The sequence below is a fragment of the Culicoides brevitarsis genome, chromosome 2, assembly GCF_036172545.1.
Source record: "Culicoides brevitarsis isolate CSIRO-B50_1 chromosome 2, AGI_CSIRO_Cbre_v1, whole genome shotgun sequence".
Classification (NCBI taxonomy): Eukaryota; Metazoa; Arthropoda; class Insecta; order Diptera; family Ceratopogonidae; genus Culicoides; species Culicoides brevitarsis.
In genome coordinates, this window is record NC_087086.1 from 24113452 (window position 1) to 24128756 (window position 15305).

At 32.3% G+C, this 15305-nt stretch overlaps 1 protein-coding gene across 1 annotated transcript in view; it reads left to right on the top strand.

The window, feature by feature from the left end:
• The window catches only part of LOC134831274 (hemicentin-2-like), a 117897-nt gene that overhangs the window by 53951 nt on the left and 48641 nt on the right, over nt 1–15305 (top strand). Inside the window, exons 4-6 of the mRNA XM_063844966.1 lie at nt 2–153; nt 3882–3956; nt 5137–5304. Coding sequence (XP_063701036.1) covers nt 2–153; nt 3882–3956; nt 5137–5304 — 395 coding nt within the window. The remainder of the gene's footprint in view (nt 1; nt 154–3881; nt 3957–5136; nt 5305–15305) is intronic.

Consider the following 15305-nt stretch of genomic DNA (forward strand, 5'->3'; position numbering starts at 1 on the left):
GAACACATCAAGCCAGCGTCTCTCATTGGCAACAATGCACCAGACCTAGAATGGAAGAGTTCCGTGCTCGACAAAGGCAAGGTCGGACCAACGCAAAAAATTGAAAATAATCACATTGAAGGCACAGACAATCCGCAGTTCGAGGAAAGTGAGGTAAGTCGCTTTTATTATTAATATTTGATATTATTGCAATCATTATCCAGCATCTAAAAAATCTCCAATTCCCCTAAATAATAATTGATACTCATTGCGATTCCGACAGTCACCATAGCTACCCACGATTTCCTTTGATCAACATTTCCGCCTCTGCTGTTGCCATTGTTGGCAGCATTGCATCCATCATGTAAATTGCAGTATTTGCATCGGTAACCCGAGTCGACTGCAATATTGCTATCGCTGGTCGGCAAAAAGGCACACGGATTATACGTGCTGTAAAAGCATCCTTTGAGCGTTAATTCTGTCGTATTGCTTCGCAGTCCCTCATATGACGCGCAATAAAACTCATCCGACGGCAATTGGCTCATTACATTTGGCAGAAAATTGAAATGCGTTGATGCTGCCTGGACACTCGCGTGATTGCACTCCACTACAAATTGACTGTTGTTTCGGACGTTATGGCAGTCGTCCTTTGAAAAGCATTCGTAGCACTTCAAAGCTTTAATGGCACAAAGAGTAACGAAAAGCAACTCGATGATTAATGTGTGTTTAATTGCACAAAAAGTACTTTACTCACCCTCACTTTTGCCACAAAGGCACGCCAGAAACAACGAAATTATTATTTTTTCAATTACCATTTTGTTATTTTTTTTTGGTGAGAGCAAAACTAGTAAAAAAAAATAACGTTGTGTTCACGTGAACGATCAAACGTTAATGCAACCAAATTGAAAACATCATTCGATTAATGTCCCAATCAATCAGCAGCTGGGAACGCAATTAGCGAACAAATTATTGTTCAACATTAAATAAAACAAAAAAGAGCCATTATAAGTTATCGGGCATCATTAAAAAGTTGGTGATTATAGAATTTTAATTAGGTCGTCAAATTTATGATGCAAGAGTTGTGGTAGAGGAAATTGATTTTATTTTATTGAATGTTTAATGGAAGTGAACTTTGTAACAGACTGCAAACTTGAACTGCTGCAATTAAAAGTTGTTATTTTCATTTCAACACAGATTTAATAAAAGTTAATCACGTTTATCACAAAAATTAGAATTTTGGAAGGGACAGAAGATGCTATAGGATAAACTGAACATGGCCATGCAAATTTAAATAGTTTCTCTATTTAATAAGTTAAGTCATCCATTGATTCCATTAAAATAGGGCAGTTTTTGACATTTATCCCCCCCTATAATCCTAGACCGTCGAAATCCAAAAACGACGTGTTTTTTAACATGACCCCCCCTCCTCACTGAAAAAGAAATTTTTAATATCAGTTCAAATGAAAGCTCGTAAAAAATTTGAAAAAAAAAATCAATTCAATAAATTTTACTCAGTGGGAAATTTGGGCCTGTTTTTAGATCCTCAAGGGCTAAAATAAAAGCCTTTTAAAGTTTTCTTAACAGTTTTCCAATATTATGTAATTTTTTCGAAAAAAAATTTAGAAAACAGAAAAATTGAGTAAATTTTATGATTTGCAGTCAAAAATTTCTATATTTTCCATGGAAAAATATATTTAATTGTAATAATTGTATGATTAATAGAATTTGGGCTCAAAAGTAAGTTTTCTCAATGATTATCGAACTATTGAGCCATATATTATTCAATTTACTCAAATCATCATTTTTGTAAATTAAATTTCTCAAAAAAACTACAAAAAGTTGGAAAACTGTTAAGAAAATTATATAAGGTTTTTATTTTAGCCCCTGAGGGTCTAAAAGGCCTAAATTTCCCACTGGGTATTAAAAAAAGATTAATTCAATTCTGCAATTTAAAAAAGGAGTTTCTGACGCTTACCTTAATTTTTGAGAAATTTACCACTTTTTTTTAGTTTTTTGAAAATTGCAGTTATGCGATTCATCTCATTAAATCTTCATGGTTATAAAAAAATTAAAAAAAATCGTTTAAAAAGTCAACTTTTATAAAAATATTTATCGAACTTCGATCAGTAATTTTTCAGGTACAAAGCTCAAGTGACACTTCATAAGTTTAAGTCCGTAATCGTATCATGCTGTTAAAAGTTGTGAACATTATCATGGAAAATCATGCCAATAACCTCTTTCCCTTCTTAAACACAAGACAGAAAAACTTTGCGATAGTTTTAATGATGCATGTTGTATTATGCAGATAGATCGATTTCTCTCGACAGTCTTGTACAAAAATACTCGAGACTTGTGCAATTGAAAAAATAAAATTCAAGAGGACAGCAATACAAAACTGATTTGAAGAAATTCTTGAGAGATATAAGAGGTACTCCCGTAGATTTTTTAACAACCACAAAATAGTAGGTGCATGGCAAAATCTTTTAGTTTAGTCTCTTTTATTATTGCAAAAGCATTTTGCACTGTTTTACACAAGCACCGATAATATTGAAACAAAGTACTGGAAGAAAGTGGGATTCAAGTGTGCTTTACTTTCATACCCTCTTATCACCTTATATATTTTTCTTGTGCCTAATACAGAGCTCTTTAATAGACTTTTATACTTTTTCCTTATTCAATTTTTTTTCATCCCGTATACGTTTTTTGTAATAGGTGAGTATGCAAAAAAAAGGACGACGAGAATTTTCACCTCAGTTTTTCTTACAAATTGAAAAGTAATATAACATAAGTAGGAAAAAAACTTTATGAGATTTCACTTTATGTTATAAATATGAATCAAATTCAATTTTATTCATATTTTTGGTCCATTGTAAAAAATGCCTACCTTTTATTTGCTGGAGCAACTTGAACAAGAAATCGATCTTCATACTTTTGTGTGAGAGAGGACAAAAGAAATTCGTCACTGCACGTTCTTTTCATTGAGTTTGCAGAAAGAAAAATAGGGCATTGTCAAGTTTTCGTAAACTTTGATTGATAAACTTTTCGCTGTAGCTGTGTGGATAGATTTAAATGCATTTGACTTCCGCCACCAAATTATTTTATAATAATTATAATTATTTTTGTCACAACTTCCGGAACCAAAAATATTTTTCTTCGCTGCCAACTTTCCTCTTTTTTTCTTAAGACTCGTAATACCGCCAAGTGGAAAATGATGAGGGAAGTAATAATAATATTCGTGGACGCGCTAAAAAAGCCAGTATAAAGAAAAAGTTGTTCCTTAAGTCCAATAGAGAAACTTTATCTTTCTACCTTCTGCTCCGTCTTTCATTAACACCCAGTATGACAGTGTTGCTGCTTTCTTGTAAAAATGACTGAAATGAATAATAAAACAGGGAAGAGACATCATCATTATATTTTTTTGTGTGTGTGCCTTCGTTTGAGGTTGAGGGACAAACGCGAAGCACAAAGTTTTCCTCTTTCCGAAGAACTTTGGCTACGGTTCATATTGCTCTTTATAAAAATTATTTTATCAAAGAGAAACCAAATCAACATTTTTTTGCCCGGCATAACGTCCTTTAAACAATGAATAATTAAACGAGTAACCTTCGTGTGTATGAATAAAAAGCGTGAAGTGAAAAAAAACTTTGCTAATGTACACTGAATGAAAACCATGCGTAAATGATTAATAATTAATTAATTAACAGCGAGTTTGTTCAGGAAAAAAATGTCCACAGGGCAAACATTTAACCTGAAAATTTTTATTATTCATAACTTTTTTTTCGCTAAAAAAAAAATAAAATAAAAAGGATTTCTTCCGTTCCCTCCATTAAAAGGTCAAAAGTTTGCCATGGCAATTGTCAATGATTCTAATGAAATTTTTTTGTTTGTTTTTTTTTTTGCAGTTAATGGCTCATAACGCGACCGTTCAACTAGGTGGCACTGCGTTCCTCGTGTGCAAAGTTGCAGGAATAGACAGGGTAAGTAATTTTTAATTATTATTTTCCTCCAAAAATAGACAAACATCTTCATCTAATTGGGATCATTTGTCTCAATTAGTCCCAAATCAATCAAGTTTTTCGCTTATTATGTGACTTTCGTGGCACAACATCTTCCTGCTTTTCATCTTTTGATATATTTTATCAAAGGAAAAAAATTAATTGAAATATTTTGTAAAAAACATCTTCTAAACTAACTTTCAAAGCCAGAAACAGGACAAGAAAAAGTAAATTACATTTTTTCAGTTTTTGTTTTCCATCTTTTCTTTTTTTTTGCTTAACCGAAAAAAAATTAAGACAAATCCAGCTTAGATGCCTTTTACAAGTCGAATCTAAAAAAGAACAAAATAAAAATTAAAAAAGATAAAGAAAGTTTTTTTTTTTCATTCTTCGCTCATCTGTCCAAATCGATAGCCTCTCATCTTTCTTAATCATTATCGTCGTTGGGTAGGTTTATTTATTTATAGCGACGACGAAGAAGAAGCAGCAAAAAAAGTCAATCAAAAAAAACTCAATTAATACCATGAAATCACTCTTTTGTTGCTCATTTTCCTCCATTCTTTTTATACGTCCTTTTTATTTTTATTTAATCTTCTAAAAAAATGTTAAATTTCAAACGAAACTACAGATTTTTTTTTTTTTGAAATACGAAGCTTCATCGCCATGCTGGTGCACAAGATTATTATTTTCATTCCTAATGGCGCGCCGAACAAAAATAAGATTTAGTGAAAATATTGAAGTGCTCGTACAGAATAGGATTAAAAAAGGAGATTAAGGCAAAATAAAAACTTTTATAATGGACCATAAGTGCTTTTAATGAGACTTCACTTTTTTTTAACCGTGTTGCTGGCGAGGATGCTTCGATTAGATCAACCTTGTATGAACCCAATTAGAAAACCATGAAAAATTCTTAATAATAAAAATCTCATTAAAATTTAATTTTGTTTACGTTCCATCATGCATTTTATAACAGAGATTAAGTAGAGCATGAATAATACGACACCCCTCGAAAAATTATTATTATGACAGATTAAAAAATACCTTTTTAAAATTTAAAAGCACTTCCAAGAAACATTTTCATGAAATATAATTTTACACGTGCGTTTCAGACACGTGTTACTCAATTTTACTAATGAATTTTGTCTTTTCTTCCAAAAAACAGAATCAAATCACCTGGATTCGTCGACGAGACTGGCACATCTTATCATCCGGTGACCAAATGTACACGAACGACGAGCGATTCGGAATTTTGCATACGCCAGGCACAAACACCTGGACACTGCAAATAAAATTCGTGCAACGCAGGGATCATGGCATGTACGAGTGTCAAGTGAGTACCTCAGATTTTCACATGAAAAATTTTAAATTGAATTTATTATTACCCACACACATCGTCGTGGCTGGCGTTCCGGCTCAGTCGGTGTAACGGGTAAAAAAAAGCGAGTGTGTAATAATAAAATTGTAATCATCATAATAAAAAAAACGTATAATATAATCAGATTAGGAATCATGATGATTCATATGGGTGTGAAAAACGTCTGTGTTTAAGACGATAAATGATGGTGATGAGAAATGCGACAAAAATGAATGGGAATCTGGGTACGAGTTAGACGAGGTCGTTGTTTCTCGTTCGAGAATGGAAGAGGAAGGAAATATAATACAGAACGATGCACATTTATAACAATGAGATGAAAGTACAGAAGCTGCAAATGCAAACAAGCATAAGTTATGAGCTCAATTTAATTTTACAAATTTTCATCAACGATACGGTCTCTAAATTTTATTCTTACTCTAAAAGCTAAAGGTATGTTTTTTTGTTAGAGAGAAAAAAAGCTGAGAAATAAAATAAGAACTTCACTGAAAAATTACTTTTAAGAAATTTAAGGAACTCTTAGAAGGCCTTTCAGGTCGTACGTAGTAGCAGATTGGATGGTTCGAGTTCGAGACCAGGCAGCAACATTTTCTTTCGGAAATTTTATGTTTCTCCATTTCCGAAACAAACCAAGGTTTAAGCCTTAATTTGTGAAGAACAATGGGTATAAGGGTCAAACCATGGAGAAAAATCGACTGGAGCGCAATGCTGATGAAACGTGGAAAATTTATATTTTTGACTTTTCTGAAGCAATGTTAGGTTTGCGGGCATATATTTCTTTGTGAAAAATGATCTACTCCAGACAGCGAACAATTCTAGTGAAATAAAAAACTTCTCAAAAAATTATACCTCAACTTCGACATTTAATGATTTTCAAGCAATTTTTGGTTAAAAATCAACATTTTTTAAATTACTTGTTTTTGATCCAATTATTCATTGATTTTCGTTTAAAATAGCCCGAATATCGGCTCAATATTTTTTTTCCTAAAAATTTTTAAATGTTTTGTGCATATTGAGTTTACTTGGAACGGATAGACAAAAAATCCTTTCTATGTAAAGGTCACACAAAACGCGGTCAGGTAGCCAAACCAACCAACAAAATTCGTTGAAATGCGATAAATTTAAATTCTTCTACGAATTCATCCGTTCTGTCCCCAAAATCCGTATCACATATCCGTTTCGCCGCAAAAATTTATTCGAACAATCAAATTAAATTGCTATAAAATTATTTATTCACTGGTTTTACGCTTCATGGCTTAGCAGGAAGATGGGATGAGTTGATGACCACATACGCCACATATATTATCATCATCATCACATGACATGGCGCGCACATGCAAAGAGCTCCGATTTCTGATAAACCTCGTTTCACCATAAAAATTCACATTAATTTTCAAAGGAACCCTAATAATTTATTCGATTTTGCCATCGCACACATCATTGTTCACGCCAGACCTCATCGTCGTCGTCGTCGTCGTCCTTGCACGATATCCATTTCCGCATATTTTTCTTTGCTTCGGGATCACCCACTCTTCCTTCTTTTATTCGAACGACTTTGCTGTAAAGCAAAATTGTTTCAAAACAGATAAGCTTTTTTTCTTTGCTCCTCATATAAATCATTTTTGCGTTGAATGTTGATGAATACAAAGTTCAGTATCGCTCGCTATCCTTGGCTGTTTGCTCTGTGCGGTGGTACAGTCTATTTTACGCTGATGATGATAAAAGTTACATTCATGCCCGTTGATCGTGTATGTAACATTATTACCTCTATACTATTATCATATATTTATGTGAAAATGAATCTTACTTCGCTGGTGCTCGCAGCCAGCCACAGACTGCATCATCATCGCATGTGAACGAGAAAGAGAAGAGATGAAAAAATTAGGTTAGTTGCTTGGCATATATTCTTTGTGTTTTTTTTTCTGTGCAAGTGCAGTAGCATGCCCAATACGAACGAAACCTCAAGAGCCCCAGTGGGAAATTTGGACTTTTTTCTCCATACTCAGAGTCTAAAAACAAGGCCTTTCAAAATTTTTTTTAACCAATTATTAGCAGTTTTAATTTTTTTTTTATTTGGAAAACTCCTAAAATTAATTTTATGTAAAAATTTTGAATTTACATTAATTTAACGATTTTTTTATAACAAAAAGAAAAAAAATATCCTAAGAAAACTTTAAATGCCGAGTTGTCTTTAAAAAAATCAGATTTTTATTTTTTATCAAACCTGCGAATTACCCACTGTGTGGCAATATGCGATTGCCCGATTTATTGCCGCAACTGCCTCAGCAAAATGCATGCCAGGTATACACAAACAATAAAAATCCTTCTATGGGGGATAACTTTATATAAAATGGAATTTTACATGAGCTTTCTAATAAATTTTGTTATCATTTTGTTGAATTCATTTGTTCCAATTTACTGGTTACTCCATAATATAACACTTATTCATCGCAACACATGCACACAAGCAGGCAAGAAGACGAAGACCTAAGCTCCGATAAGCATATGCGAGCATGCGGCATGCCGAGTGTATAAAATGCAATGAACATGAATGATCATAAAAATACATAAAAATAAGAGGAATGCATAATTTGTAACATTATAGAAAAAAAGAGGGATGATAAAAAGGATGAAAAGTTAGATAAAATTTATTTTTCCATGTACGGAGTGTGTTATTTTGTGCGGTGGTGAATGCAGAAAACAATGCGGTGCACACATACGAAAGATACAAATTTAATGTTAGCAATTTAGAAACAGGACACAACGGTTTTATAAAATGCAATTTATTAGAATGACCTTTGTGGTTGCGCTACGATACGCGTTGCATGATGACGTGTTTGTGAAATTAAATTATCAAGTTGTGGAGGATAAAATTGGAGTTTGTGAAGTGAATAATTTTCTCGTGACTGGGATTTTAAAGTAAACGTCAAAAAAACATTTATTTTTGCTCCGAAAAAAGAAAATAAAATCATTTTCCGGGACAATTCAATTTTTATTGACTAGAAACTTCCGATCCCAGTCACTTTATAAATCACTTCTTTCCAACTGCAGCAATATCTGATATTGAAAAAAAATAACAGAAGTTCAACAACAGCAAAAAAAAAATCCTTCCCAAAAGCACTCAACAATCTATCTGTTAATAAAAATTTTAAAAGACTCAATTCTAGTGGGAATTTATCGGAATCAAATATCTTCGTAGCTTCTATCGAAACGGATATGAAAAACTCTGAATTGATACACATCAGCTCGTTTTTCACAGAAAAAACATGCTTAACACAGACACACATGTACAAAACTATGAAAACAGTCTCGAAAGTTAAAGTGAATAAATAAAAGAGAAATAAATATCAAATCTCAGGAGGAAATGCCACTATCATCAATGTATATGACGAAAATTTTCTCTCTCTTTCGCTCGTTTATTGACGAAAATGTAGGTACCAGAAATTTTCGTCGTCTTATGAAAACAAGAAAAAATTTGATACATTTTCGATGCTTCGCTCCGAGCAAACATTATGTTGATGTTATGTCTTTTGTAGGCACGATGATTGACAAATGTTCAATTACAGCACAATGTCTAATAACATGTTTTGAATTTCCAACAACGGTTTCATGTTCTAATAATCATTTTCATTATTAAAATTAGCATGATGCAACTTAATGATAGCGTTCTTCACATTTTTGTGTGTTTTTGAAACGATAATGACGTAAGCGCTTTCTTTGTTCTGAATTATTTAAATAATAAATTCATACAAAAAAGTAATTCACAATGACAATCAAATTATATTGACATGACATCAATAACGTCCAACTTTGTATGAAATTGCATTAAAAAAATTAAACACTGCATTATGGGAAACAAAAGACTGTCGTTAATGAGTGAAAACTACTTTTGTGACATGCACTGTAAGAAATTTATATTTTGCAACACAAATTTTTTAGCGAACATAAAAAGAGAAATTTTTAATTTATTTTTCCACACCCGAAAAAAATTATGACACAAATATTTTGTCTTTTAAAATGAAAGAATGATTGTTATAATAGAGATCACAATTAATCTTAACTTGATAAACTAACAATATTTTACACTTCAAATCTCTACTGGAAAAAATCTAAACCAACGCCTACTGATCTGTAGATTATCATCTTGTTCTCTATTAATAAAGATATCTTAAGTTTTTTTTAAATAATTTTATAATTTATAAGTCGATTTTTTATAATTTATGAGTCGACTCTTAGTACTAACAGTTTTTACACTGTCCGAAATAAGAGCAAAACCTTATTTACTGAAAAAAATAAAAAGATATTACAAAAAAATTATAATATCTATAAATCAAGTTCGTCAATCATACCGATTGTGTCGCATATTTTAGACTTTTTATTAGGGCGCCATCCATTTACGGCGTCGGAAGTTTGAGGGGGGTGGGGGTCCATGAGTTTCCGATGGATTTCGACGAAGGGGGAGGGGGGTTAAAAGGAAAATACGACGTCGCATAAATTCTCTATAGTTAAGATTTTTTGTTTCAATTTTTAAAAAATATTTAAGTGCTTCAAAATTTTTTGATCTGTTTTTCAACTTACTGAGTAAACATGTAAAATTTTTCACAAATTTCCATAATTTTGAGCTAATTTTTAACAATTTTTCTTGAAAAAAGGGGGGGGGAGTATTTTTCTAAAAAGTACGTCGTAAATTAGGGGGGGTCTTTAAATTCCGACGGTTTCCGATTATAGGGGGGGTGGGGGTCAAAAAATGTCCCTTTTTATCCGACGCCGTAAATGGATGGCGCCTTAGTGTTCTTAGGTGAATTTTTTCTCATTTTTGTTCCATAAAATGGGATTTTTGTGGGACCACGATGTTGATGTTTCTTGATTTGACAATTTTAAAAAGTTGTGAATTGTGACACATTTCTCATGGCTCACTTAAAGTTTAAAAATGTCTTTTGAGTATATTTTCTTTATTTTGTGTCTGTTTAACGTCAATTTTTAAGTTCAATTTGGTTTTACATATGACGAATTCCATATTGAAACGACCGAGTCCAGAAATCATGTCTTCCGATTTTGATGAAACTTTGGGGGATGAAAGACCTATAAAAAATAAGAACTTTTGCGTTTTTGGATTTTCAGATTTCCCCCCCTATCGGGCGTGGGGGGGAAATAAAGGTTTTTCGTTTTTCAGCCATAACTTCCCAATGGAGTACAGTAGATTAAAAAGTGAGGGCTTGTTGGAAAGGTCTTGACAAGAGCTACAAATCATGGAAGAAAGTTTTTTGACTTTTCTCGGAAAATGTCGGAAAATTTTTGAAAAATAGTTTTCAAAGGGGGGGTAAGGGGGGGAACTCGGAGTGTCCAGTGGTGTCCATATATTCAAAAGAAAGGTCTTTTTACGTACTATAAGACTGCATATTTAGATTTTCAAAATTTGGAGGTCCCCCGAACAACTTTTTTCAAATTTCGGTGATTTTTAGGCCATTTTTCACCAAAAATTGAGTTTTCCGGCTATATCTCGGAAAATATTCGTTTGCGAGCATATGTTTCATGGAGAAAAGTAATGTACGTGAGACGACAAATCATATGGGTGAAAAAAAAATTTCAAAAATTTTTCGAAAATTTTTGGGGGGGAAAATTTTGAAAATTTTTTTTTCTCCTAAAATGTTAGTTGTCTCGTGTACATTACTTTTCTCCATGAAACATATACTCGCAAACGAATATTTTCCGAGATATAGCCGGAAAACTCAATTTTTGGTGAAAAATGGCCTAAAAATCACCGAAATTTGAAAAAAGTTGTTCGGGGGACCTCCAAATTTTGAAAATCTAAATATGCAGTCTTATAGTACGTAAAAAGACCTTTCTTTTGAGTATATGGACACCACTGGACACTCCGAGTTCCCCCCCTTACCCCCCCTTTGAAAACTATTTTTCAAAAATTTTCCGACATTTTCCGAGAAAAGTCAAAAAATTTTCTTCCATGATTTGTAGCTCTTGCCAAGACCTTTCCAACAAGCCCTCACTTTTGAATCTACTGTACTCCATTGGGAAGTTATGGCTGAAAAACGAAAAACCTTAATTTCCCCCCCACGCCCGATAGGGGGGGAAATCTGAAAATCCAAAAACGCAAAAGTTCTTATTTTTTATAGGTCTTTCATCCCCCAAAGTTTCATCAAAATCGGAAGACATGATTTCTAAACTCGGTCGTTTCAATATGGAATTCGTCATATTAATTCAAAATTTTTCAACCTTTTAATTTTTCTCCCATATCTCGCAAATTTTTAGAGCTGCGAGTTGAAATTTTTCACACTGTAGCCTTTTAACTTGTCGTGTGACACAATGTTTGTCACAGTAACCCATTCATAAAAATAATAATTTTTTCTGCACTTTTTTCCATTCGCTGAAATAGTTAGAAACAAAAACGAATGAAAAAAGCTCAACATATTCATTTCACTTCACAGAGCTCTAATGATATTAAAAATGTGTGCAACGACGGAGCACCAAAGTGAAACAGAAAACGGAATTACATCTGATGATGAAGTTGATTATTCGTTTCACACACAAAAGCTGCGAGCACCACAGTAGATGAGACTGTGGTGTGTTGTCATAAAATGAAGTACATGACTTACTGTAATAATCATAATCATAAAAGGGAGACGACACGACATCGTTTTTGATACAAATACGCGTACGAGTGTCCACAGAAAGAAAAAAAGGGAAAATTTTAATTAATTTTCATCATCATTATATTATGTCGTGTTTATAAAAAGGCTTTTTCTCGGACATGGCCACAGTCTATGGGAAAATGTTTAATGATGTTAAATTTTACTAAAGGCAACTCACACATTTCGTTGCACGACAAGAGATGTAATAATAAACATAAAAGAAATATTTCTACGACAAGAATGACAACGTTCCATTCATTTTTAACTCACAATTAATTTAACGGGGCATTTTCTCATTTCTCATGGATGTAGCGTGTGTCGTGACTTGTGTCGTTGCCTGGGCTAAGAACTAGACACGACATCACAGATGATGACTCGAGGAAATTTTATGAACTGTGCTGCTTATTTTTAATGTGTTTATTATTATTTTTGTGTAGCGCAATATTTTTTTCGGGCCCCATTTTAATTGTTATTGTCTGGCATCAACATTAACTTGCTTGTGATGTTGTTGTCTTGCGTGACCTATTTCAATTTAATGTGGATATTTCATCGGGATAAAAAGTTGAACAAAAGTCACGCTTAATTTCCGCTTCAAAACCTGAATGAACTACACACTGAATGAAAAACCAGTAGACCTTGTGGTGTCAAAAACAGTTGGGATTAATTTTATTTCACGTTCAAAGCAATCATTTTCACGTACGCAGTCGTTGAGGAGTAAAAAGAAAAAAAATTAAAAAGTAATCTGACTTCTTTAGCCTTAAAAGCTTTCATTAACCTGTTTTCAATTTTATTTTTAAATGTAGTATTGTTCTCGTAATATCGTCCGTCCGTCCGTCTATGTGGTATGCCACTTTACTTTTGCATGAATTAGCAGGTTTGGCGAATTCATATCAAATGTCAAATTTGACAGCATATTTATAAAAAAATTGTTGGAAATTTTAAGTTGGAAAATGTTGTCGATGAAAATAAGTAGAAAATTTTGGAAAATTCATTAAAAAATTGGAAAAACTTAGCTTAACTTAACTTAAGTAGTTTTTCATTTTGTATGTAAAGGTAGAAGTTTCCTTGTTTAAACAGATGCAGAATATTCCTGAATTTTCTAAAAAAAAAAATCGCAACCTTCACGTCAGAAACACACATTTTCCCATGTATTCTAAGAAATTCGATTAAAAAAAATGTATAAAATTACGTCATTAGGAAAGAGATTGTTGACGTCGTTAAACACAAAATTTTAATTAATTCGAAAGCAGCTCATCAGGTGATACGAAATGTAAAAGTTAAATTGCCTCTCATTAGGCATGACAGGAAAATAACTCACTCTTCTTTTCATTTCCTCCCTCGATGATCGGCAAACTCTTATACACACGCGTATTCATCCTTTGCTTGTCACATCATCATAATTTTGAGCATCCTTCGTTTCGCTCTGTGAAAAATAGTCCATAATAATGATATCATTTTGTCGTTCTTTTGCTCCTTCTTTCATTTTCCTCGAGCAGATATTTTATTTTATTTTTTTTTTTATTTATTTACATAAACGATATAATCAAGTGTTTGTGTTTGCAAGAGCGATTCAATATTAACTCTCCGTATACAACAATGTGCGAGGTTAAGTGTGCGAAACAGAGAACGAAACGCCTAAAACTTGCGACTTAATTAAAATCAAAAACAAAGCAATCACTTGTCGTATTAAAAGCCAGCAAAAAGTCGACATACCCACACACACACACAGATAACAACAAAGCATGATAAATAATTGCCGTTCGTCTACAAAACGAGCGCGCTCTAGCTCTCGAGTGTTTCTCAAACGACGACTGAATAAATAAACTTACTTACAAGAAATACGACGACGAAGGAGAAAAAATACGAAAATGAGGAAAGAAAATAAATAAACAATTCGTAATCTGTTATTATTATTATATTGTGTGTAAATACGCACCAACCATGAATCCGTTTTAATGAATTTATTCAGCGAAGCGATGCTGAAAATGCCGATAAAGCTCGCTAAAAGCAGAAAAATATTTTCATTCAAGTGAATAAAGAGAGTCTTCGATTATTGTTGACCTGTGAGAGGATAGTTAATGACGGAAGTCGCGTAATGCCATTCAAATTTTAATGGGACACTGCCTGAGTGGGTGGCATTATATTTTTATCGTTGCTAACGGATTCGATCGAGAGACAAGTTATCATGGGTCAAAAAAAGCGAGAAACTTTCAAAAGTTAAAAAATAAATGAAATAAATTGAAAAATTAATTTGCAAAATAAACTATCAAAAAGATGTAATTTAAATTAAAATTAATTAATTGCAAGTAAATTAATTTTAATAAAAATTTAATTAAATTTAAATTAATTTTATTTTATTATAATTGATTTATTTAAATATTAAATATTAAAACAGCCCAGAAATGTTCAAAAATTCAATTTTAGGCAATTTAAAAAAATCTGTTAAAATATTTGTAACGTCAAATAAATTGGAAAATTGAATAAATAATTTTAAAAAATACTAATTTTGATTTTGAAAGAAGGCCCTTTTTCAATATCATGTCAAAAAAAAATTTTTTAAAATAATATTATTATTAAATAATTAATTAATATTTATTAGTTTGAATGAAAACTGAAGTTTAATTTGCTTACATTTCAATTTAAATTGAAAATAAACCAATTTATAACCACTAGCAAAGCGGAAAATATCCCAAATGGCCGTTCTGTCTCTGCATTTAATTTAAAGCAACACTCAACGGACTGCCCTTTTTTCAAGAAATTGGCTGTTATTGCAATTTTATGTTTGTTTACGTTATTTTTGTTTTGTCTGCGAGTTATATTTTTTTATATTGTTTTGGGAATTGAAGTTGCGACAACCCACGTCACAACCCATCACGACGCGTCTATATTCCCACAAACCAAACAAGGTCATCCGTAAATTCAATGCATTCAGATCGGCACAAAATCAAAAGCAAATCGTATTAAATCAAAAAAATAAACACGCGCGTCCTCAAAAAGCGATGAAAACATCGAATTTCAGGAAATGAAAAAAGAAACTTTGACAATTACGTTAGATAACATCTAAAAATTACTTTTAATCCAATTCGTACAAACAAAATCAAACGAGATTAATTTTATTTTTTTGTAAAATTTAATCATAATTTCTGATCTCAAATATCGGGGAGAAACATAAAATCAAAGGCGAGAAAAATAAATGAGAAAACTTTTTAATACATTTTCGTGCGCTCCCTTTGTCGTCGTTGAAACCAAAACCACATTTTTTCCGCAAATCTCCCAAAATTTTATCAATTTCATTTCAATTTAATAGAATAA